The sequence below is a fragment of the Sander vitreus genome, chromosome 16 (genome assembly GCF_031162955.1).
Source record: "Sander vitreus isolate 19-12246 chromosome 16, sanVit1, whole genome shotgun sequence".
In the NCBI taxonomy this organism is placed as follows: Eukaryota; Metazoa; Chordata; class Actinopteri; order Perciformes; family Percidae; genus Sander; species Sander vitreus.
In genome coordinates this window covers 7,194,968-7,222,081 of record NC_135870.1, presented here as the reverse complement: position 1 = coordinate 7,222,081, position 27,114 = coordinate 7,194,968, and the positions used below count along the sequence as shown (strand labels likewise).

The window sequence follows — 27,114 nt, the reverse complement described above, 5'->3', positions numbered from 1 at the left end:
CTCTCACTGACGCAGACTACATTTCCTCGATTCTCACTCGAATCATCGCGTCCAAATCCCCTCTTTCACTTAACCACGACTCTGACAAGTTAGCAACTCGTCGGCTCTCCAAAACGCTTCACTTGCAAACCGGCCTGTTTGTGTTTAACTCTTCTGGACGGCTCACCTGTATAGTAGCTGTTGGTTGGGTAGGATCTGCTCCAACCTGCTGGTGTTCTTCAGTTTGAAGGTGAGCACGGCCGGGGAGGGGTTGGTGGTGAACACCTTGATGATGCCCATGGGGAACGACAAAGTCATATCTCCTGTGATCTTCACAATGCACCTGTGGGATGTAGCCACGCGAATATGAATTATGTCATACATAGTATCTGTGTTTTTTTTTTTTCTTTCAATTAATCCATAATTGTTTAGGTTATCAAATGTCAGAAAGATTTCACAATTTCCCAGCGCGCCTAAGTTGACCCTTTTTAATTTGTTTGGTCTGACAAACAGTCTAAAACCCAAATATATTCTTTTTTATTCAATAGGTAATGATAAACAATAGAGAAAAGTATAAAATAAATCACATTTGAGAAATTGGAATTAGAGGCGGTTTGGCATTTTTGCTTGAAATATATCTACAACTATTTGATTCTAAATTATAGATCGTACTTTAGCCTATAAATAAAATATATATATATATATATATATATATATATATAAAGATCTAACAAAGGCCCTTTTTAAAAGTGGACGTCCCAGGTGTAACACATCTCCATCTCCACTTTTCTTAGTACACCTCTGCATGCATCTATAGTCTAATATAAATCAGTTTCTTCCTTCCGTTGGGGTTGGGCTAGGCTGGGGTGGAATCGGACCACAGCGAGTCTCAACCTCGCACCGTGTCTCCGCTGCATTGCTTATGAAATGTTCCATTCACTAATCCCTGCAAAAATAAGCCTTTTGCACAGCAGCAATTTAACAGCAGTTAACCAATAAATGGCTGTATGTTTTCACTGCCCCAGACTATAATCTGCCCCATGTAGGTTATCCACTCTGAAAGAATGGTGTCAGACTAATGCAAAACATTCCACACATGCAGAGCGAGAGGGAGCTACATACACAACCAAAGATCCGAGTGTCGTTTGGGCTAGGGACCATGCAGCACCATGTACTGTAGAACGCATAACATCATATGTGTTGTAGTTCAAGTTATAATATGGACAAAAATGGGTATGCGTGCAGGTCCATGTCGGGGCCTTTGAGCGGCGGGAGGTCATGTGAGACTCACTTAGTGGGATCAGCTCCTTTGAAGTAAGCATTAACCGATTCTGTGAAGGCCACAGCAATGGGCAAAGCATCTTGGGATGCCAGGGTCACAGGGCTGGGACCGCGAGACGTCCCTGAGAATGAGAAAGGCACAGAGTTTGAGGTCTGTTGACTCAGCTGCAGATCGGATTTTTACAACAGCGGGGTCCAAAGCTCACATCGGAATTAGGAAGGCTTGATCGTGCAAAGATGCATTATATAATTTAGAATATTTGTTTTATTGCTTTTCATGAAGTCAGTCATTCATGCATTGCAAATCAGTACATTGTTATTTTTCAAATAAAGAAAAATAAGGTAAGTTTTTAGAGTAGATCGTGCTCCATCTGCTTTAGTTCAAAGAATTCAGACACAATTACCTCAGACAGCATATTCAACTAAAGTCAACAAAAAATGCACCAGTCAATCATCCATTACTTCATTATTTTAACAATCAAATCTTTATAATGTTAGGAGCAGATGCGGTTGACAGAAAGACAAATGTGAGAAACGGGCTGAAAAGGTGAATCTGGAGAGCACACAAGACAGAAATGCAATCATTGCAAAACAAGTGGACAATATCCAGTTGTCCATCCAGCCTATCAAACAGACTGGTGTTAGTTTTAGTTAAATACAGAAGAGAGTCCTCTTGTATGAACCATACCTGCTGGTGTTTCACACCGCTTCTCAAAAGTTGGCAGCTTCGCTATGAACACATCGTCCTCTTTACGCCAAATTAAAGGCATAAAAGAGAAAGGAGGAGATAAACAAACCCAGAAGCACAAATGTGAGGAGAGATGATGCTGAGCACAGTTGTAAGTCCTGAATGTGTGATTGTGGCAGGTGAGCCCTAAGCTGACTGATATGAACTTTGCACAGAGATGAACAAAGAGCTAACAGGCCCTAATGATGACAGTCTAGCATCAGTGAAATGTATGCAGAGTAGAGATGATGATTGTAAGCACTACGGAAAGGAGTGTCTCTTAGGGAGACAGAAGTTTGGAAAGGCAGACTCACTTTGGCTTTGGACAAAGAAAGGAGAGGGGGAGAGCAGCTCTGGCTCTGGGGAGGAGAGGGGGAGAGCAAAGGTGTGCTCAGCTCCTGTAAGGAGAGGAGTCAAGGAAGGAGGAGTGAGAGAAGAGGACAACAGCACATCATGTTGCAGAGACGAAAGGTATGTGGCAGGTTGGCGAGGAGCTGAAGAAAAGGAGAATAAATAGTTCCAAGGAAAAGTAGATTCTCTATACATGGAGGATGCTTACCAACAGTGGGGGTGTTGGCGGCGCTGAGTGAGGCATTCGAGGACAAGGAGGAGGAGCTCTCTGCCCGTGCGAGTGGTGCAGGAGGAGGAGGAGGGCTGGCGTTAGATGTCTTGGGTGGGCTGAACGGCCGTACCTGAGTGAAGGGAGTCCATCAAATAGAATGGTAGTACAATGTCAGAATGTTATTTTAACAGCAATCAATGTTGTGTTGCACATATAATCTAGGGATGTTGTAGTTACTCACAATCTCATTGATTCCTGTGAGTTTTCCTGTGGGGAGTTTGGGCCTGGAGCAGGGTCGTGGTGGGGGTACCAGGGCTCCAGCTGTCAGCGGGGTCGTCGGTCGGTTTGGTACTGGGACTACACCGAGAAACACATGGAAGTTTGACTGGTTAGGGGCAGTTAAACAGCATGGGCATCAGGTACAAACAAACAACAGTGTATACACTGTGCTTCTTTCACGTAGATGCAAAACCATCATGCAACAAAACCTCTAGTAAAAAAACAAAAACATAATAGCAACCATAATGAAAATCATAACAGGTAACAACATAGAAGTAAAACACATTCCAAAAAGAACGTCAAAGACAAACATGTTGCAAACCAGTCAGTGAGTTATATAAGCATATGTCCGTAACATAAAAATAAATAATAAAAAACAAAACAGAAAACTAATTATGCAATTGTCAACTTCAAATATAAAACAAATGCACAGTATGAAAACATACAGTTAAAATAAAACTAAATGCAAAACTAAAACTCCAAACCTCAGGCATTAGACACGTCTCTAGCATCAGCAATAATGTTACCATTGAATATTTTGCCTGATGGAGCTGCTGCCATCGCCCTATCTGTAATCCCAGAGAAGACATCAGAGAAACAGGGGTTGCTGTCTTCTCCGCTGCCTGCCGCTTTGCAGTAGGCGTCAGCAGAGTCATCGGAGAGGAAGCGACTTGACCTGCCGGAGCCGGCCTGAGGCCTCTGGAGCTCCTTTGCAGACGACCCTGAGCCCTGACGGCGAGCTGGAGCGAAATTATCACTGAAGGCGATCCACTGGCTCTGGGACCAGGACACTGAGGAGAAGGCGTCAACGCTCTTCGGAGGGCTGGCTGCAGCCGTGCTTTTGATGGGGTCAATCGGCTCGGTCGGCAGGGTGATGGGGGCGCTCTGGGCCCTCGCTGGTACAGGCTTGAGTGCTTGGAAAGGGTTTTCTGGTGAGTCCCAGGGAGAGGATGTGGACGAGGAGAAAGAGGAGACATCTTTGGATTGTTGGCTCTCTGCCAGGGGAGGGGAGCGCTCCCGCTGTGTCACTGCCTCAGCTGGAGGGGGCGATGTGATTGACAGAGGCGATAAACATGACAAATGCAAAGCAAAGATATATATAGAAGGTAAACCAATCAGACATTTAGTAACACCAGCAAATTACAAAAGTGACTCCTCAGCAGTTAGCAGCACCAGAATAGCAGACACATAAGCGTTATTGCGAGTACCTCGAACTAGGGCTGAACGATTAATCGTTTTCAAATCGAGATTTGAAAGAATGCGATTAGCTAATCGTGAAGACCGCAATCAATCGAATGTGCAATATTTAGTTGAATGTTTGGTTTAACATTTTTTATTCCTCTTTTTATTATTATATGTACTTTTTTTCAGAAATGCTGGAGTGATGTTACATATCACAGATTGTTTACAGAAATGTCCTCTTTTCAGTGGATTTTTCATTTATTTTTCATTACGTTACCCAACATGATGGTGGAAGGTGCAATATGTAGATGCTGCTATTGAACTGAGGCATATCAGACATTTCAGTTTACCGGAAAGTACTGATACGTTTTTATTTTTCGTTATTATAACTTTAGTTTTTGTGATAAATGTTCTGTGTTTGACTGTTCAATGTTCCATGCTTATTAAAAGAAAAACACTTATTGCTGGCAATTCATATCAATGTTCCCATCCTTGCATAAGAATATGGAGCAGTTTTGATGGCGTTTCATGTTAAATTGCCCCATGACATGTTTCATCTGTTACACAGTGAATATTGAACTTTAGCTAAACTCTTAAGAAAACAAAACGCAAATCAAATCGTAATCATAAAATCTGGCAGAAAGAATCCCCCCCCCAAATCGTTCAGCCCTACCTCGAACATGAAAACGTGCTTTTCTACCAGTATTTGTTTGATTAGAATTGTATGGCCTTGTCGGTTACTGGCCTTCAACTAAATATGAAACACCTCTGTGGTACTGAGTAATAGTAGTGTTTATGTCTTTTCTAGGTGTTTACATTATGTAGTTTTTTCCCTTTAATTGTGTCACACAGTATACGAATATGGACTTTGGACTACTTTACTTCTACTACTTTGGCAGAGTTAAACCTATATACACATTATTAAATCTTTAGTCAGTGGCTGTTCATTTTCTACAATTACTACATATTTTTCTTGCAACATGAAAAAAGACTCATGGAGTATGTGTATCTACTGTAGCTCAAAATGGGCTTATAACACATGCAAACACTTTGAAACCATAGTTTTGTAATATCTTCAGAGAAATACGATGCATATTTTAAACCAAAATCTATCCTCCTATCAGCCATAAATGTGCAAAGTGATGACCCTTGTTTTAGACACGCATAAGGACACACGTCCTGACAATTATCAGTTTGACTCTCACACATGTTCACACGCATTTGAAGTAAAGAATACTTAAAGGTTTACATAAAGAGAAACAAAAATTGAACATAAATGCCATGCATAACAGTCACTGATGATAGCTTGAAGTTCTTCAAACAAGTTTTCGTTTAGATCACTGTCTGATAAACGGGACACACACATTTTACCTGAGGCCTCTGGCAGAAAGACGTCTGAGTCATTCATCAGAAAAGATGGAGATGGAGGGATTGAAAGGAAGATAGAGGCAAGGTCTAACAAGAAAAGTTCATAAATAAATAAAACCAATAAAACATCAAGTCATTTGAACTTAGTTACATTGTAATCAAACAAAAGGCAAAGTAAAAAAATATATAATATGTAAAACAGATGGAAATGTACAATCAAATCAATAAACACAACATATGACAATAAATACAAAACCTTTTTTTTTTTTTTTTTTTAAACAATCTCTTCCTTATTCAGTGAGCGTTTAATTGTTTTAATACCTCACAGACTAGACTTGTTTAATGTGTCATGTGTGCAGTCGGAGCGGGTAACACTGCTACACTGTACACAGAGAGATTTAACAGGCTGTAAGCGGGGACTTAATTCCCATCACTGAATCTTAATCAGAGCACTCTACGATGCTCTTTTGACTTCTAAGCCGAGACCTTTGACAGTAACGAGACAATGTTTGACAACATACGTGCCAGTGGGCTTTATAGCCAACCCTCTGACCTCAACTAGGTGCCAATTAACTGTGGATTACGCTTAGCTTAGGTAATGGGTCAGCGCTAATGTCACTTTGTTTAAACACTGGTGTCATGCACGTAAAGCCATGAGAATCGCTCTATCAACGCTCAAAAGTAAAGCAAAACAAACATTCAAATGTCTATCGCAATAGTATTAATGTAGAGACTTTAAGAAGATTTAGATGAAACAGGAGGAGAACAAAAATGATGTAAAATGATTGAAAAGACAAACTGCAGAGTGGGATAAAAAAATAAATTAAAAAAAATGCTGTTTTAAGTTGAATAATCTGTTGACCTCAGGAGGTCAGTTCCTCCATGTGGGACTGCCTTGAGAGAAGAGACTTCCAACTGAGTAGCTCAGAAAAAGAAAAAGAGGGAAGGGGACACTACACAGTGCATAGAGAGAAGATGAGATCAAGAACAGAAAGAGCAAAAGGACTGGATCAAACGAGTGAGTAAAAAACAGAATGCTAGTGTGGTTGCTCCTTAAAGTTACAATCCTTCAGATTTTCATGAAATCAAACCCCATTTTTGATACTATCTACACTCTGCATTTTTTCCGTAATAGCCATTCAATGCATTTACATTCTATAATTACCTCTCTATAAAGTAATTTTTTTTTTTTTTATTGGTAGTGGCAGAGTCTGCCATTCCCCACGCTCAATTCAGACAGACCTAACAACGAGATTGACAGGAAATGATGCATGCATGCCTTTTTATCTCATGGATATCAGCCTCACTGTTTACTGTTCACTGCCGTTACACTGTGTCAGAGCTGTTTTAAGTTACTGCTAATGCAAAGCCAACATTGTTCGTCACTTCTCAGCAAGATAACCAACTCCTTTACTGTGTGAAAAACTATTTGCGCCGTGTGCACCATGAAATCAGATGTTGCAGTTATTATTGACTGACTTCTTTATTAAATAATAAGTTGGTTTTGCTGCACTGTAAACGGTTAAAGCGGTTCTTCTGTTGTATTTCTGACAATATATGTAATGTTTACATTTGACTGTAACACTACGGTTTCCTTATTATTGGCCATCTTGGCCATTTAGCGGTTGTAATGTATTGATGAACATATGCATGTGTTGTTGTAATTGGTTTTTTGTATTTTTTTGCTTTTTGTATGTACGTATATATTGATATATTGTATTTTTTATTTTCTGTCACTCCTCTGTTGTCATGTAATGATTGTGTTTTGTGTTGGGACCTCCTCGAAAACGAGATGATACATCTCAAGGGGTTTATTCTAATAAACTAATTTGAATATAAATGCTGTTATCACCTGTAACCACGGTTGTCGCCAAATCAACCAGGACTAAAATGTCTTTATTTTTTCCAAGATGATTTTTAGGCCTTCATTTTGAAAGGACAGCATATACATGAAAGGGGGGAGAGAGAGGGGGAATGACATGCAGCAAAAGGGCCGCAGGTCGCAACTGAACCAGCGGCCGCTGTGCGGGGACTGAACCTTTGCATATCGGTGCACGCTCCATGTAACCCTTTCATTGTTGCTACGCACCATCGAGGGATTCTGATGTTGTGGAGAAATATATGCGTGCATAGCAATCAAGGTAAAATGAGGCTTTGGGATTACCTGTTGATGAGGACACCGAGGAAGAGGAGCCTACTGCGAGAGTCGGGCCGAACGGATCCAGAGACAGAAGGTCGTTGTGCGTCAGTCTGCCGGAGGAGAGCCGGAGACAGGGAGAGAGAGAGAGAGAGAGAGAGAGAGAGACAAATCAATTTGAATTGAAAAAAAATTTAACTGAAATTAAAATTGAGAGAGGGGGTCAAGTCAAACCTACATTTCAAACAAATAGCGGCACAATTTGCTTCTGAGAAAAATCATGCACAAACGCACACAAAACAAGATACTGTAAGCATGATGAAAATGGTGGCAGTCATGAGCACTTTCATACATACTCATATGGTGTTGGCACTCTGGTTTTTGCCAGCTCATCACCTGCAGAGAGAGAAAAACAAACAGAAAATTAAGACCCACAGACCTGCAGAGCGATGACAGCAAATTCACTTTCACAGCGACTAAAAAATAAAAACCCAACACAGGAGGTTTTCACCAGAGACTATTCAAAGACATTTGCCAAAAGGCATGTTTAAACTACATCCCACCTTAGACCAGAAATATAAACTGAGGTTCTGACTGAACAAATGAACAAATGCCATGAAAAGGCATGGAAGTATATTTGCAGTAAGATTTAGGTTGGATACAATTCTTTTCTTATTTCTACTTTGCACAGTACAACCTTACCCAAATACTGCAAATGGTTAACTTAAAATGTGTTTTTTTATATGATGGTAACACTTTACAATAGGGGATGAAGTGATTTGGCAACTAAATATAAAACCAGGCATCGCTTTGTTAATTATGTGCCCCTTTCCAAAGTGTTACAATGCATTGAAAAGATCCATATAAGCAACCTGAAGCAGCACATAAGCACCAGAGGTAAGAGGAGACAATTGAGAGAACCCAAATATAAAACCATACAGGTATGTCAATTCTTAAAAATAAAGTGAAGCTTTGCAGTGAGAGAACACAGTGTCAGTGGTGTTAGATAGTGTCAGCTGGCTGCAGGGGACAGAGATAAGGGGTGTGATATTTTGAGGCGAGTGGGAGGCTAACTACTGTAGTGAAAACATACTCACCATGGCCCTGGGCCTTAGCGCTTAATGTAGATACTCCTGTGATCAATGAGCGTATGTAGAGTATACATCTATCAATGCAATACCTTGTGTAAATTGAGCTCTATCACTGTTTCAGCTGCAGAATGTGAATATTATTACCATATAGTTACGTACAAACACAGTGTGTGAAAGCACCTTTTGAAATGAAGACGAACTTTAACTTTTAACTCATAAAAAAATATTCAATGCTTTCTCAAACCTGCATCAATAGCATGATAGCATGATAGATGACATATTGGTAGATATATTCTTAAAGCATTACTCAAACACTTGGGGGAGACATCAAACACACAAACCTTCTACAAACTGCGCCGTCTTGCAGAATGGAACAGATAATTTATGACATGTCAAAATATAAACAGCTAATTAAGCAATTAATCTTATTTGTACCATGGGAGGGAAATATCCCTCAAGCTCACATTTACAGAAAAGAACACTTATTTACTTTTTCCTCGGGATATGTTGGTTTTGGCTAAAGTTTCTGGATTTTTCTTTTTTAAAAGACAAGCTCTTTAAAAACAACTCGTGCCAAGAAAAATGTAGTTGAGAAGTTGTACAGTCGACCCCCTTCACGGTCACCCAGCAACACGCAGATACAGAGAGGTCAGACAGGGAAAATACTTACTAGACTGGTTCCTCCGCATCTGTCCCTGAAAACAAAAAACAGGCATTAATTAACCGAAGACGCATGCGACCCACCACAAATTTGCAACCGTTACCTGCCAGGAGTTTGCTCAATTTGTTAGAAATAAAATCACAAATAAGACAAAACTGACACGACAGAAAACTATACTATTAATGATTCCCAGTGGCAATGGGTTTTTTCCACTACAGAGTTTAAGACAGTAAATCACAGGGCTACTCTCCACTCACACATACCAGACGTTAAACCTAGGGTGAAATATTCAGCAGCGCAAAACCATGCATCTAAGCCCATACAACGATCAGTCAGGGACAACAGAGAGCATGCCCCCCCCGACACTTCACCAACTTCCTTTACGGAGCCTTTTTTTCTGGACATAAATCTGCCGTGTCATGCCGTGTAAAACAAGATATGCTAGATTCGTTCTTGAGGGTCACCAACCCAATGGAAACTTAGAGCATCAATCAAAGAATTAATTCGTACAAGGAGAAAGGTGGTGGTGGTGGTGGTGGGGTGGTGGGGGGGGGGGGGGGGTTGTCAAGGGAGGAGAGGAGAAAAAGAAACAAAATGGGTTTAAGGAACATAGCAAAAGCGTTTAACCACCGTAGAGCTGTGAGGCCAGGGTTTAGTCCCACAGGCGCTAAGCGGCAAATGGGTTCAATTACGGCTCTTGCTGGCCACACACACACACGACTTCCATTGCTATTTCAATAAAGGGAACACCGCAGAGGGGGAACCAAACAGGAGGAGAAATGAAAAAGACAGAAAAAATGAGCACTGAGGGGGAAAAAAAGAAAAGAAAATCTCTCAATAATTCACACCAGATGATGCAACGTTCGTCATCACCTTGGATGTATGTTTTAACTTTAATCCAGAACGTATCGGTAAATGCAAAGTAGGAAAAGGGTGTGAAACAGAAATCTAAACAGACAGAGAGTAAGGCCAACATAATCTAATGACTATTCTGTTATTTAAATGCATGAGTCAACGCACACAAACAGTGGTCTGTGTTTTTTTGTACTTTTAGGATGAGAAAGTAATTGTGGGTTTAAGTCTCGACAACAACCGAAACTAAACTGCAATGAACAAAGTCAAAAGGTTTTAAAGAGACCATCTTTCCTCCTGAATCTTGTTACATTAACTAGAAAATATATCCTCTATAAACTCTATCATTAACTCCTAGTGTGGAAAAAAACAAACAAAAAATCCAGAGAAAAAACATTTGTACAAACTACGCAACTAACCCCATAAAGTATTCATAAATAACCACAACAGAGTCCTGTCTAGAAGAAGTGGGCTCCAATAAAAACCAGAAGAGTGAAAGCAAACAAAGAAAGGAGGAAAAAGAGTGAGGTGCAACACAAGCAGGGAGGAGAAACAGTGGTCAAAGCAGAGTGTGTGAGGGAGAGAGCCAGAGCCGTGAAGAAGATGTCGTGACATTTGGTTACTGTGCAGCCGGGGAGTGCAGCGGCTGGAACCCACTAGACCCCCTTTGCGACACTGAGCGTGCCCTTTTCAGACTCTCCACATCAACATTAACAACAACAACAACAACAGCTAGTGCACACGGTGCAAGTTTGCACACAAGCAGTAGTGGTTTTAAATTTTAATGACAGCGGCTATTTTCACAGAGCAGCGGAGAGGGATTCAGAGATTGAGGGGAGGTGAGGGACAAGGAGCTGAATGAAGGGCTCTGTGTGTGTGTGTGTGTGTGTGTGTGTGTGTGTGTGTCGCAAAGCATTCCTACAAGGAGGGTAGTGTGCATGTGTGTGAGTCTGCAGTAAAATCCAACATCAGAACTTATTGTTTCTGAGTTCCTGATATATATATATATATATATATATATATATATATATATATATATATATATATATATGTATGTATAGTGTATGTATATATATATATATATATATATTTATTTATTTATTTTTTTTGGAAAAAGAAATATCCCAAGGTTGTTTAGCATGAAACTGAATTCAAAGTAAAGACAAACAATAAAATGCGTGCTAACTGGAACCTCACTGAATCAGCAGCCAATCCGGCAAATAGATGTTTTAAATGTAATACGGATGTATTTACAATTTAAATAAAATAAGTTTCAAGAAAGAGTGACTAACGGCATTTACAAGAAGGATGGTACGGTTCCCATCAACCCAAACAGAGGTTAGATACTCTCCTGTTGCCCTCTAGTGTTGCAGAGGCAGAGCAGACCATGCTGCAGCAGAGCAGGACAGCGACAGGTTTGTTTTGGGGATTTCTAGTATTTGGTGTGGTTTTGGTGCGTCATGAAGCCATACCGAGGTTGAGGGTGACAGGATGATGTTTCCAATGGAGGCTTTAAGCTCGTCGATGGTGGCTCGGTTCTGATGCGGGCCGTTGTTTGGCTGAACGGGCTTGATTTCTACGTGGAACTTCCTGGGTTCATCTTCATCCTCTGAGTCACTGGACGAATAGAAGGAATTCTCTTTGGCATGTGAGCAAAGAAAAAAGTTAAGGAGACGACAACAGGCACAGGAGAGAGAGAGAGAGAGAGAGAGAGAGAGAGAGAGAGAGAGAGAGAGAGAGAGAGAGAGAGAGTTTTTTATCCAGCCCTGGCCTCAGGTTGCAAACGTGTGTGAACAGAAAAACAAATAGCCACATATCCTTAATGTCTTATAAGCTGGACTGAGATTTAGAGTGTGAACGGCATCAACACAAATGAAAAGGATATCGTTTTCATTTCCTTCCGGTCTGATACAGAAGCCCTCTTCATCAACTTGGGGAATATTCTACACAATACAAACAGAAAAAAAGTCAAGTAAAAAAAATCTTCAATTAACACAAAACCTAAAATAAATGCGTCGTATGTGTATTTTCAAATAACATTGAAATTGACATTTTCAATCAAATAGGAAATCAATTCTTTAAATAAGTCAGTACACGTAATATTATACCACTCGAAATAGGACAAACAATTAACTGTTGACTAGTACCTGTTCATTGTTTTGTTTTTTTTGCATATCCATCTCTCTCTACACTAAATCTTAACTTAAGTCAAAACTTTAAAACTTAGTTTAAGTTTTTATTTTAATGTAAATTTCTCTTATCGTCATCAAGTGTAAATGGTGTAGTTTATTAATAGATGGAAAGTTCATCTTTCATTAATGGCATTCTGTTTCTAAGGCAAATGTAATATACACAGTAATACAGGACAGTGAAAATAAGAAAATAATAAAGTACCCCTGTTTTAAAATTTCGATCTGTATTATGAAATGTATTCAGTTCTTGTGATTTACCAAAACACAAGGTCTGGATAGAAGATTTACCGTGTGTGTGTGTGTGTGTGTGTGTGTGTGTGTGTGTGTGTGTGTGTGTGTGTGTGTGTGTGTGTGTGTGTGTGTGTATTAGCTTGCTTACAGCATTCTGGATGTCTATGGCCCCATAGTATCCAGGGGGTGCGCCATTGGCAGTGTTCTACAAGCAGAAACAGAGAAATGAATGAATGAATGAATGTATGAATGAGCAAATCTACAAACACAAACAGGAGGGAGGGAACAGGGAGAGTGAGAGAGAATAAAATGAACAAGGATCTTTTCCACCTCCTCCTGTTTGATATCAAAACAACATACAAAGCTGAAATATCCGCTGTAGTATCAACTCTAAGAATAACTGGTTGTTTTGGTTAAAATTATACTCACAGCAGCTTCGACTTCTGTAGACTCCCTGAAAGACAAAATCACATCATGATGAGACAGTCGTAACATTTTTACCAGGGGGAAAGAAAAAACAAGTTGCACAAATTGTGTTGTTGGACTAAATATGCACAAGTCTTCACTCACGTGGAATCTGTGTCCTTGTCTTTCCTACGACCGGGGATGCCAAACGGCTTCCTCTTTCTGGGTTTGGCACCTTAACACATAAACAAAGAATTTTTCAAACATATATTTTTTTTAAAATGACATTAAATCTGCTCTTCATCCCAATGCTTTAAACATGCAATGCTTTAGTGAAATACAACTTGCAGTGTTGTTTGTTGAAATCTTTCTTACCTTTAATTTTGTTATTAGACATACCTTCAGTTGCAATAGTGGCATTGCACTCCTCAAACTCAATGGGTCCTAATGAGAGAAAAAAAAAATCTTTTGGGTTCATTTGGCACGGAAAGGGTCAGTGACCCACTGCTGTGAATGCTGTGAATGTACATCACGCAATAATCACACACACACACACACACACCACACACACACACACACACACACACACACACACACACACACACACACACATACAGTCTGGCGTGCCATACAAAGTGTATATACAAACAGGGCTGGTCTGGTCCCAGAGGGCAGACAGGGTCAATAGCGAAGTCAACTGTGTGTCTGGTGGCCCTCACAGAGATATGACACTCCCTCTTGGGGATGCTAAGTACTCTACAGCACTACACACAGAGTCTTCCTCACATGGACTTTGGACATAAAAATCACACAATCATAAACCAATTCTACAGGAGCCTTGGTGCTCACAGCAAACAGCAGGTATGATGACTAGGGCTGGGTAACGTTAAAAAATGTTCGATACTGGTACTGATACCAATACAGTGACTTTGATACTGGTTCCTAAACGATACCAATTTTATAAAAAATAATTATATTATTATTATTATTATTATTATTATTATTAATTAAAACATCACACATTATGGCACAAATCTTTTTATTTATTTTTCAGCTCCTACTACGTGAGCTGTCTCTGCGTAACAGAGTTTTTCCTGCGTGTCTCCACGACCTGTAACGTTAGACAGCCAATCACAAACATTATTAGATCTTGGTAGAAGCATGCTGCATGCTTATTGGCTCAATGACGCTAATGAGATTTACTCTATCGATATTGAAATTGGGTATTGAATGACGAGGCATTTTTCAATACTTAAAAAGGCAAATCAGGTCGGACACACAAAGTCACTAATCCTTTTACAATAAGACAAAACAACTCCGAGATTACATGCAGTGAAGTGTTTAAAACCACACGGACAAATCTGCTCTTGGGCTTAAGAAATGCCCTTCTCTCCTTCTCTCTCTGGCATGCAAAAAATGGCCAGAAAAAAAGAACAGACCATATGAAGCAAACGTAATCAAGCACACCCAAACATTCTAAGGCACTGAATAAATCATGGCAACCCTGATAAATAGATAGAACTAACAAATAGTCGTATCTATTCCAGCCATAATATCACTTGGAGCACAACCAGCCGTGGATTTATCTTAAGAAAAAATAACATCGCTTTTGGTCATTCAGATGATCATTCAAATGATGAGAAAACAGTGAGGAACAACAAAGTTTACACTTAATTTAATGCTCATCAATTATACACATTTACCTCCGAGGCCCGGCACTTGGACTGTCACGCTTTAAGTGTGCCTCCAGAAACATTTGTGGAGGCTTTTAACATACACATGCTCACACACACACATACACACACACACACACACACACACACACACACACACACACACACAAAAAGCTGTAGGAAAACCAGATGCAGGGCATGCAATGAGTGTGCATGTCAATCAGAGAAATCTGGGAGATTGGGCTGTTATTGTGTGATGTTACCATCTATTAGAAAGAGTGACACCTCAGATACATAACAAAACAAACTGAAACAAATTTACATTAGTGTTATATCTGCATAAGCCATGCTTAACTATGAATTCAAACACACCTTACAGTGCATTTTATTCTTACACTCGCTTGTAGTTGTCTTATGCAGTTATGTGACTAGAGCAGAAAACAACACATCTGTGCACAAATGCCTTCTTAAGTATTTTTGTCATAAAGTGCATGACCTGGAAGACATCCAGTCTGTGTTTGCTATTAGACCACATAAACACAGATATACTGTATATAACTAGAAAGCTTAATAGCTTACAAGATGAGCAGGGGAGAGAGAGAGAGAGAGAGAGAGAGAGAGAGAGAGAGAGAGAGAGAGAGAGAGAGATGGGGCAGGACCCTCTGGCAATACTTCCGATACACTAACATGCCTTGACCTGAAAACAACAAAGCTAATGATATTTCAACTCAAAATGTATACAGTAGCAGCAGTCCAACGCGCTCTCCCCAGAGGATGCCAGTCACGAGCAGAACTGACGCATTGTTTGGCGTGTGCAATGCTGAGTGAAGGGCAGGGAAGCGGCGAGTCACGAGAGGCATGCATCACGCCAAGTGAAGTGGATAAAGTACACCAATGACCGATCTACTCTACTGTGCAATATCAGGCCTCTTCACCGCCGGCGAATACACATCGACAGCACGAACGACTGTTTTTGTGTGCAAGCGAGTTTCATGCCAATCAAAACTAAATTGGCATGCTCATTCAAGAACTTTCTCTCAAGGGACGAAATGAGAGAGATGGTAATTCCATCGTCCCCCATTCGGTCACTGTACTGACATAAAACAGGTGAGAATATTTTAACTCATGAGGTGTATCTTATCCTGGAGGGGAAGCTCATACTCATTAACTCATTTGACATCATCTTTCATTAAATGCATCAGTTGAAGCTATTGTCAAACAAAAGTAATAAAAAAGGACCCAGGAAGGGGGAAATTACTGGTACACATTGCATTCTTAATTCAAGTTTTGGGATGCTAAACAAATGCTGATGATCTACGTAAGGGCCAGGCGGAGCAGGAACTCTTTGCCGCTAGCATCCTGCGATTGCATCTGACAATATTTATGCACACCAACTGCAGAAAAAGTCTAAACACCAGACACATGAATATTACCTAAATCTGGGCAGACATTAGGAACTGTTTAAACATCTCCTAAACAGACAGACGACTTTGTTTATACAGGGGAAGATGTTTCTTTTCTTTCTACTCTCTGTGAGGGAAGCATGCAGTCACGCATGAGCGGAGAATGGTTTTTTAAATTGCATATGCTTCACATGGCACTGGGAGTGGTAGAGGGGCGGAGGGGGTTTGCGTGTCTGGCCCACCGCCAGTTGACAGCTCAGCTGGATATCGTTGAACACTCCGAACCCCCCTGCCTTGCAGCGTGTCACTTTGGGATTGTTTCCGCAATAGAAAGTTTATTCAACCTCTCTCTCTCTCTAAAGGCACTGGACCGGCCATCCGTTCAGCTATTTAATCAGGGGACAGACAGGTTATTTTTCTGACAGGGCCGGGGCTGCTGCGCAATCCCTAATGAACAGCTTGATACAAGAGGAATTTTCTGACCGTTTTTTTAGCCTCAATTAATTCTGCTGTCCAAACAAATGAAGGCCACCCCTCCTTGGACCAACGTCTGGACACAGGGGTCACCATTTGTGTACACACAAACACAGCAGAGGTGAACCCTTTGTGTCTGCAACCTGACGTAATGTAGCACGGGACGGGACAGGGATTTAAACTGTTTACATGCAGATTCAGTTTTACACACTGATTAATATCAGTAAAAGTAAAATAGTTGGAAAAAAAACCCAACTATATTAACTTCAAGAGTAACTATCAATGAATGAGCTGTGCGTGTGTGTGTGCGTGCCTGCGTGTGTGTGTGCGTGTGTGTGTGAAAAAGAGAGAGGAGAGTGGGTAGAGCCAAAGGAGTCTGAGGAGTAATCCCTTGATTATTGTGGCATGGCAAAGTTTACACAAGAGTCATTGTTGAGCTCTGACCTCCTGAAAAGGTTGGTTCTGCCTGCTTAGTCTGCAAGCACAGCAAAGCCCCTGTGTGTCACATGCTTACTGGAATGCCAAGCCTGCCTACCTTTACAGCAGATTACTATGATTGACTCTGATGGCCTTCTCTTACTTCTAATTGCCCCTCTCTATACACCCCTACCCTCCCCAAAACGCAGAAACAAACAGAAGTCCCGTTCCCCTGACCACTCACTGATTTACGCACAACACAGACAAACATTTATTATTTGAATAAAACATACAGGACTCTGGTGGCTTACCTGGTCTCTCCTTGCCCGTTCCTTTGCTCTCTGCCAGTTTTTGTATTAAGCTCTCCACTGATGTGTTCTCAATGTTCCTCACAAATTCATTTTGGACCTACAAGACCCAAAACAATAAATCACATTTACTGACAGTTGCCTTCACTTGGTACTTAAGAGACTTGTTGAAGAAAGCACATGGGGAAACATGTTCAACTGTAGCTGAATCTGGTGATTTTTTGATTAATTTAGTGTTGGGGTTAAGAATATACACAGTGAATTGTTCGTTTTATTCATCATCTATATTCACTGCAATTAGTTAATAAAAAAGTTTATTTTGGGCCATTTACTGGGGGTTTAGTCTCTTACAGAAAAATGTAAGGATTGCTAGTACTCAACACTTGACAGAGGTGTTTAACCAAGTGAGATTAACTACATATCCCAGTACTGGAAGCACAGCCACTTTCAAACTCATCAGCAGAGATGGAACAACACATAGTAAATATTGTACTGCAGTTTGCCATGCTCTGAGCCTGACTATAGACTGAGACGTTTTCATTTGTTAGGGAGTTGTAGCCATGTTGGTGAGATGAAAGTAAAAATAAAAAAGGTTTCAAAACTGCAATATAATGTGTTTATGGACAATTTAAAGCTGCACTAAGTGAATCCTGTAATCCTGTACACACCAATGTATTTGCTTTTTTTTTGGTGAAATAGTGAAAACTTTCTCTTTGTAACTGATATATAAGTATATAAATTATATAAAATCCCATCCCCAGCTGGTGGAATTGTAGTTCAGTATTCAGTAAGCCGACATTAAAATTATTGTTCAGTTATCGTTGTTGACTTTTATGTTTTCAGTCATGTCATACTGTTTGGTGTGACTTGTTTTATGATATAGAGGAGGGGAGACATATGCCGTCTGTCGCTGTTAGTTCTCCCTGTAACTCACGCTACTTTGATTTTAGTTGATGTTCATAACATTTATTTTGTAATGGCCTGTGGAGACAAACTGTAGGTTACTGTGATTCTACTGTGTCAGCTTGAATCATTGTTGTTGGCACTGTGGTCTTTTGATGCCCTTTGGGCAATATCAGAGGAAGGATAGTGTTTGTTTGCTTGTTTGTTTTGGATGTGCATGTGTGCTTGTGTGTTTACTGAGGGGGAAGTGAAAGTGATGTATAGGCATGGGGATGAAGAACAGCAGCTGACTGAGCCACCTCAACAAACCATTTAGATATGCGTGATACTGTAAGCACAGAGTGGCTCCACTATCAAACAAACACACACGCAAACGCACACATATGTGTCTGCCCCCCAGGCCCCTGTGGCGAGGTGGAGTGCATTAGCCTTCTGTGCCCTGGCAGGAGAGGATGTTGTGGGGGGAAGCGGCAGGGAGGTTGCCGTGGTGAGGAAGTATGCTCCGTGCAGCACACGCGATCTGTCAGGTGCTGCTGCCATGGCAGAGGGCAGTAATGTCATCAACCTGCGTGCCCTGCTCGCCCTAACACACACACACACACACACACACACACACACACACACACACACACACACACACACACACACACACACACACACACCTTGCCCCACAGAGACTTTCGACCACATGCTCGGAACATGGATCTGCCTTCAAGGGATCCCCACACACCCACGCTCACTTACAAATATAAACACAGCACGCAAACCTAACATGCACGCACGCACGCCTGCCCTATGTAAGTTTAAAGCTCTCTGAACAACACTCTGGACTTCTTTCTACCCATATTTGTACTTAATATATCTATATATGGTGTTTTCCTTTCTTTACACTGCTCACTTTCTCCCTCGCATCCTTTTTAACCCTCTTATCCTTCATGCCCACTGAGCTGATACTGGATGAGCCTTGTCTGAAAATACCTGTAAGGTTGACATGATTACTTCTTGATTTTAGTGACACCTTCGGTCTCATGCACTGCAATCACTTGTCTCTGCTATTTTAATACCCCTGGACTGACAGCAGCCCCAACACTGGTCTATACTATTTGGAAAGCAATTCCCTTATACAACAGTCAAAGTCACTACTAACTCCACTGTTGACCTGGTGGGAGTGTAGACGGTCATGTCTCCTCTGATAAAGTGAGCCACGTGGAGTCCTCAACTGTTACTATTCGCCTGCCAGCGAGGAGCTTCACTGGGGGTGTAACACACACAGAGCTGCATGCTATCCCAGCCCAGATGTGCAGGCCTCTCTTTGCAGGCGCTATGACCATCCTTTAGAAGTTGTTAATGCAGCTACAGTACAAGGACATTGTCCCTCACCAACGAACACTGCCAGTTGTGTTCAATTCACAACCTTTTCACATATGCAGCAGTACATCACAAGACCTGTAAACAGACCTTGACAGACTTTCAATAAAGGTGGAGTTTCCCTTTAAGTGCTATCAAGACTACTTATTTTTTTCCAGGATCTTACAGTAGCTATGTTTCCATCCACACGTTTTTATCCGAATTAAGTGATATCAAATGAAAAATGCCTTATGGAAACATTGGTAAACATGGTAAAATTTGATTGAATTTCATGAATATTGACTCAAAGGAAATACGTTCGGTCTCATCGGATTTTATCTTGATTGATATACGGCTTATGCGATAAATGCTGATGGAAATGTTATTTGCCGAATAAATAATGAATTGCGATTAAGTTTTAGGTCATTTTATGGTTGCAACCCGCCACAAAACGAAGAAGAAGAAGTTTTAGTTCATTTCCGCCCAGTATTTCCGCTCTGTTTGCACACATGGCAGGTGTCAACAAAGACAGATGTAAGTGGACAAACAAGGAGACGCATTACCGGGAGTGCCGACACAAATGTCCCTTATGATGCAATGATCGTCTACCACAGCCTGTAGTACGATTGATGGCCAGCCCTTTCTATTGACAAAGTCCCTGTAGCCTTCAGCAGGGGGTCTAATCGGGACGCGAGTCCCGTCTATTGCGCCATACACCTGTGGCACAAGGTGAGCTCTTACGCAGCGAGATATCATGCGCCTCATCCACTCCAGGTAGGTATCTATACCTTCGCATCATCCTCGTTCGTATGGCATTGCACACGGTGTAAACACACCGGTGCACGGTGGTTTTGCTGACTTGCCTACCACTCTGTACTCTGCGCATGTAGCCAGTTTGTAGAGCGCAATGGCGATACGCTTCTCGGTTGGAACCGGAGGGCGATAGCTTGCGACATCTGGGGAAAGGGACGGGCCAAAAAAATTACACAACAGGTCAAATGTTGTCTCGGTCATCCGAAAATGCTTCAACCAAAGGGTTTCCGTGAAGTGTCTCTGAACCACGATCTCCCAGAACAGTTTGGAGCGCTGTCGTTCCCACACCACAGGCCGCCTCCGTTGTCGACGGGCATTTACGTGCATCTGCATCTGCATCATCATAGCAATGTGTTGATAGCGTCGTTGTTTTCTTATTATAGCTTGATATGTCGCTATCAGCTGGCACATAAGCACTATTACAACTTGTGCAATATTGATCATTTGTTGATAGATGGCGCGACCCATTTTGTCTGGCAAAACTGTGTTCGCAAATGTTTGCTTGAGTGTTGTGCGATTCAGTGCGAAAATGAATGGAAACACCTTAAAATGTCTAAAATCAATTCGATATACCAATTTGATCGCAAAACAGCATGTGACGTCATTACGCATAGGTTTTTATTCGCTTTAAAGCCGTTGGATGGAAACACACTTTCACCGGCTTTATTCGCATGAGTTTTTTTACCGAACTTTAGATAATTCAATTGACAAGTGGATGGAAACTTAGCTAGTAAGTCATTACTGGCAAGAATAAATAATATATTCATCATTTTGTATATTCATTTTGTGAATTTGTTGGAACATATGGGATTAAGCTTAATTTATAACTCATATAAATCATTCAAGCTAAACAACTTTATCAATATACATTGCAAAAAGGAAAAGAATTTAGGCTGTTTAAGAGAAACAGTCAAAAATGTTTGAGCCAGTGTATATTGTAATGTTAGAGCGTGATAATATTTCAGTGACCTCCTTTGATAAAGAAATTGTAATGTACTTGTTTCCTTTCAGCTTATCTGCACTCCCTTAGCACACATATCATATTCAACCATTGAAAGCCTCATAAGGGTAGGTTTTGTTTACTTTTATTTGTCTCTAGTGTGGCACAACTAAACACTCTACTCTTATATACAGCACTTACACATCTGAGTACAACCGATACATTTGTAAATGTACTTTAACATAAGTCAAAGTGATTGGACAAGGTGTGTTTTGGGTTTAACTTATTGCTAGGCTCTTTAAACTGTATGGCCAGTTTCATTGAATACAGACCATATGTCATTAAAAGGTTAATTTAGGTAAAAAAAATATGATTGAAGAAATACATCAGCTGGACAAAATGCAATAATTGTATTTTGAAGGTTAATATCCACACTGTTACTTGCTCAAGAAAATAAAGGGTTAAACAAAAAGGTAGCACAAATGTTAATAAACTGATTCCAAACCACACAGCAGAAGGGCTGTATGTCATCAGTGTGTGTGTCTAGCAAAAAAAAAAAACAGCACTCACAATATTCCATATTTTAACTGCAAGTATATGCAAATAAATGATTCTGTCTGTGTGTTTGCTTGTCAGCACGAATGTCTGTGGGCTCAGTGACTAAGCAAAATGTTGCAGAGATGGTCCCAGCCTCCTTCGCCCTGCTCTCTTCCTCCTCCCTCCTCCCTCCTGCCTCAGCGTTGTGTGATATTAAAATTCCTAAGGTCCCTCACAACCTGGTTTGAAGAGCATGTATCACCAAATCACTATTTTCTTAGTCTACTCTGGTTTTTCTCGTCTGGAAAGACAGACCACTTCAGGCAGTATTTTAACTTGGCTCAGCAACAGGCAGCAGCACTGCCCATCTCCTGCTAAGGAGCAGGAACTGTGTGGCTGAATAACCTGCGGTAGCCTGTCGCTCCACGTTCTTTCCAACTTGCTGCACAAGCTGGACTGGGATACTCTTGGTGGAGCTGTGTCGCCCTCTATAGGCAATAAGACAACTGTAGCAGCATCAGTACAGAGCAGCTTCAGATTAATGAGAACAGAGCAGCAGATTGTAGTTAGTCATGAGTTATTATGTGTGGAGCTGGTAAGTATGACTGCTGAATAAATAAATGAAAAGAAATCTCTGGTTAACGTTAAATACTGATTAATTTAATTGTAAACGATGTTTGAAAGCCTTCACAATTGGATTTGTGTGAATGTGATGCCATTTTCTCAAATCTAAACACACTCTATTCTATTCCAGGAACAGACAAGCCTGTGTAGCACTTCTAACTATCAGATACTGGATTTGGCAAGTGTTTGGACTTCTGGAGGTGTTTTAGATAGGCTGAGAGGGAGTTTTGATCAGTTTTTAATTGCTTGGCATAAAAGGCTGAATGGACCATTTCCTGGTTCTCAGTTAAACGATTAGCGAGATCAAAGACGACACTAATTGATATGACACACAGTGAACCCAATGAGCAGAGCCTCAGGTCAACAAGACACCTACTCCACCCAAAGGAATTTTTGAGAGTATGTACGAGTGTGTATGTGTCCACACTCACCTCTCCTATTTGAATGTGTGTTTCGTCGACAGACTGCGAGTATGACTGAATGATCTCCTTCAAGTGGAGAATGTGGTTTTCTTCAATGTCTTGGAATTTCTGTAACAGAGGGCGAGGGTAGTTATGGCACAGCGATGCAACAAATCACTTGACATTAAATGCATGCAAACAAATCTGCATCGTGGAGACAGTATCATTAAACAGACATGAAAACAAAAATAACTTAAGGACAAAATGCAGCCTAGGAAACTCCACTTCCTTATTCTGCCCCAGCCACTTCCTGTGTGTCTGTTTGGGTGGTCTATGGTCCACACACACACACACACACACACACACACACACACACACACACACACACACACACACACACACAGTAGTATGGTGTAGATCACAACTTTAAATGCTAGTATTTACTTCCATTTAAGTCTGACTCTGGGCTTCTGGGGTTAACCAAGGAGAATGGGTATAAATAATCATGAACTGTAAAATCAAAGCGAGGATGCAGAGGAAGATCTAACCACACACAGATAAAGAGCCATTCACTCCTGCATCTACACTACAGAGACATGGACACAAATAAGACTGTACTTTTGTCATTCACCACGATAACAGCTAGCATATGCTCACACACAGACACACCCACCCACCCACAGACACACTCGGACAAAGAGAAAACACATGTAGGAGCCCCAATGATGTCAGAGAGCACATGTGTTCGGTGTTTATAACTCATGTCCACATGTGCTGCGTTTGAGATGAGCCGTAGACTGTGATCCCGGGGAAGCAGGGCTGCAACTCTGCTTTTTCTAGGGGGAAAACAAAAACGCTAGGCTAACTGGAACCATTTCTGGTGGCGGAGCTGCTGCGGTGCAGGAGGATATGGAGGCCAAGTTCTGTTGATCCGATTTTAATTTGGAGTTTATCTAATCAGTCCTTCAGATGGATCCAATCAGGGCTTTCCACAACGATTCCGTTACAGAGGAAAAAACACAATCTGGAGATGATACAGGGCTAGAAACGTGGAACAAACACACACCCACACACACACACACATGGGACTAACAGATTACACAATGAAAGTGTTGCATAACACAGAGACAGACACTAGACAGCTTGTGAGCACATATTTCATTAAAGCACATCCACACAGAAGAGAGAACATCAGTTATTACAATACCTGTGCAGTTTCTGTCATCTTCTGTTCAAACTCTGACTTAGCTGCGGCATATTTCTCCACATATGACTTGTAGGTCTCTGTGGCTTTTTTGGCTTTCACCCCAGCCTGCAAAATATAAACAGACAGATACATGGCTATCATCAGTTTATGTGCTATATACAATTGCCCTCTGTTTTCCCAGATCAATTGACAAATCAGCAAGGAAACCGAGCTCCACTTTACATCTGAAGCCAAGAAGCTTTTGGGGTTAACGTTTCTGTATAGACTACAGTGTTAAGGCACTTCATCATGCCTTATTACCATACCATGACTATGTGGGTGTGTGTATGTGCGAATGTGAACTCCCACCTTGTCCACATCTCTCTGGGTGGCCCCCTCTTTGCGGAGGCGCTCCTGCTCCACAGTTTTGGCATTGTAGATCTCCTTGGACTTCTGCAGAGCCTGAGAGGTGGTCTGGATGTTCTGTACGGCCTCCAGAGTGGACGCCACCTCTTCTTTTGTCTAACAACACACAAATTACTGATAAAGTAACTCAGCTAACAACTGGCTGAATAATTTGTCCAAGTGTCACCCATTGCTCTAATAACTACGGAGTTGATTCTGGTATAGATAGAAACTGACATAATACACAGTAAACACTTGTCCTGGGATCCCCTTGTTTATTATGACTTAATGATGAAACAACAGACACGATTTCAGTGTAGACAGAGGTCCTTTATTGCACTAGTAAAACACTATTGCAGTCCCTCAGTTTCATTCTCCAGAATGTGGCACAGAACTGTTGCACAGTACAGCAGGGAGCAGTTTAAGCTATATAGTGGCTGTTCAACATGTATAAGGCTCTGCATTTGTTCTTAATAGACCGCATTTGTTCCATCTGTATAGCTCTTCACATTGACTTACTTGAAGGACATAAAAAAAGAAATATAATTTAGGGGTAATGAAAGTGGCCACAGGGTAAGCTGGGCGTTTGTTTTACTCATCATCATCACTGAACCTGAACTTTGTTACTCATTTTGACACATTTATGGTATAATGTAAACATCAGTGGAGTGAGCAAAAGAAATTAAGTACAGATTCTGAGCACCCGCTCCAAGATGGGTGTTTATTTTGTGTTATTCACACCGCTTAACTACAGTATGCACTGTATCTGCAAGTAAGCCAAGAAACACAAAGCGGAGAGAAACAGGGAGTGCAGAGAAGTGACAGAGAGACACTGTGACAGCCTTTTTGTCATGCTGAAAGCACAAACACAACTGATTCTGACCTCCTATTTTACTTTGGGTCCCGTGGCTTCATGCATGAGATATGAGCTGATGGTGTGTCTCAGCAGAGGAGAGATAGAGGAGTGAGGTGTAAAAATAAATGCTTCATAGAAAAACACTGCACGTGACATTTTCTCAGGATGGGATCAACTATTAAACTATTTCCTTATCTTGTGGAGGGTTGACTTCAAGTCTATACAGTCAACTTATTTTACTCTAGGGACAATAACTACATTGTAAAACAATTCTTAACAGGAAAAAAAAGAGGTGAGAATAGGTCTATATTTAAACAGTTTATTATCCTCAATAAAGATAAACTTGTGGCAAAACTAGAGCAGGGAGCTAAAGAAAAACAGTTCAAGGGATGGCGTGACAGACTCGGAGTAGGGCTGCGCGATATGACGATCTGTGCCATCAAAAGGATATAAAAATGTCTGTTGTATGTATTTTTCTACATTGTTTCTATTGTTATGGTAAAAAAACAGTAGCCAAAACTGGTTGAAGCAATATTTATGTCATTTGGATGACGATTTACGTTCTGATCCTTGCATGTTATGTTCATTTTCCACTGAAGTTCTTAATAAAATGAGAAAATACTCTGAAATAACAAATACACAAATGAAATAACTGTACCTTTCATTTGTCAAGTATTTATTTCACACATGAGTAGAAAAATAGGCTTTAGCATGTGGTTGTTTCATATAGACTATTTCTTTCTTGAATTACCAGATATCAAGCTATATCGTGAATAATATCGTTATTGACATATTGGGATCAAAGATTTTGACCATATCACCCAGCCCTAACTCAGAGTATACCTTTTTTGGTTCTGACCGCAATGTGTGTGGAGCACCAAGTATAAAAAAAAAAAAAATCTAAAATACAAAACCTCCTTGTTTCTCTTTATTTTATTTTTATTTTACCTTGTATTATAATTCAGAAAAATGTTTGCGCGGTTGATTTTGTTGAGACAACATTTAACATTTGAGAACTTGAATGTTACAATTTCCTTATTTTCCATCTCCATACCTTTTTGTGTGCTTTGGCCTGCTCTTCCACATACTTCTGAACGTCTTTTATAAGTTCCTGTAGTTTCCTCACTAGCTCCATGTGACAGCTGGCCAGCTTTTCAGTTGAGGTCTTGAACACATCCCAAACTGGAGCAAAAGTCCTGGGATAAAAGATGACACTTTAGAGGCTAGAACACAGGAAGACCCTCTTACATTCATTCATACTGGTCTTTACTGCAGAGAACTAGAAAGCTGTTTACACTCACCCAAGCTGAGAAAAGTTGCCAGCTGATTTGGCAAGTTTGGTCATAGACCTGGCATAGGCCTCTTCAATAGTACTCCTAGGACAAAGCAAAAATACACACACACAGATTCCTTGTTAAATCATTATAAATGATCACAAATAGTTTCGATTAAACCCAAGTTAACAGTATCATATGTCAATAATCTCAAGGTTACAATTTTACCTTTAAACCCATTTTAATGTATAGTATTATACTTTTTTTCAAAGTATTTGCAACTAGGTTATGGCTCATGTCACTAAATGTAAAGTGAAGATCCCCGCCAAAAACACCCACTTAGAACTTGCAACATAAATGTTTGACCACATGCGCTATGTGTGGGCAAATAAGTGTGGTTTGGCTTGTGATTTCTTCATAAATCTCACATCGAAGCTGACAGAGTATGAAAACTAGTGTTTGAATTCACTGCTTCTCTCAATTTCCCTTTTTATTCCTTCATTCTGCAGCAAAGTGACAGGAGTAAAAAAAAAAAAAAAAGAAACCGCCGCAGTGTTATAGTGAAAGCCTTAATTATGCATGTCTCATTTAGCCAGCCTCTCTCTG

General features: G+C 40.7%; 1 protein-coding gene across 6 annotated transcripts in view; it reads right to left on the bottom strand.

Annotated features, from left to right (window-relative positions):
• The window catches only part of fcho2 (FCH and mu domain containing endocytic adaptor 2), a 48,403-nt gene that overhangs the window by 6,193 nt on the left and 15,096 nt on the right, over positions 1–27,114 (bottom strand). The window contains exons 3-23 of one of the 6 annotated variants that reach the window (XM_078272209.1): positions 26,536–26,610; positions 26,289–26,430; positions 24,343–24,495; positions 23,995–24,099; positions 22,818–22,916; positions 17,226–17,322; positions 13,323–13,391; positions 13,113–13,182; positions 12,972–12,996; positions 12,691–12,747; positions 12,005–12,062; positions 11,592–11,767; positions 9,277–9,301; positions 8,613–8,648; positions 7,872–7,911; positions 7,543–7,628; positions 3,356–3,865; positions 2,791–2,906; positions 2,547–2,679; positions 1,271–1,382; positions 167–322 (exon numbers count right to left, since the gene is read on the bottom strand). In XM_078272209.1, the coding sequence (XP_078128335.1) occupies positions 167–322; positions 1,271–1,382; positions 2,547–2,679; positions 2,791–2,906; positions 3,356–3,865; positions 7,543–7,628; positions 7,872–7,911; positions 8,613–8,648; positions 9,277–9,301; positions 11,592–11,767; positions 12,005–12,062; positions 12,691–12,747; positions 12,972–12,996; positions 13,113–13,182; positions 13,323–13,391; positions 17,226–17,322; positions 22,818–22,916; positions 23,995–24,099; positions 24,343–24,495; positions 26,289–26,430; positions 26,536–26,610 (2,340 nt within the window). The remainder of the gene's footprint in view (positions 1–166; positions 323–1,270; positions 1,383–2,546; positions 2,680–2,790; positions 2,907–3,355; positions 3,866–7,542; positions 7,629–7,871; positions 7,912–8,612; positions 8,649–9,276; positions 9,302–11,591; positions 11,768–12,004; positions 12,063–12,690; positions 12,748–12,971; positions 12,997–13,112; positions 13,183–13,322; positions 13,392–17,225; positions 17,323–22,817; positions 22,917–23,994; positions 24,100–24,342; positions 24,496–26,288; positions 26,431–26,535; positions 26,611–27,114) is intronic. The other 5 variants (XM_078272210.1, XM_078272211.1, XM_078272213.1 and 2 more) reach the window with 5 other exon arrangements.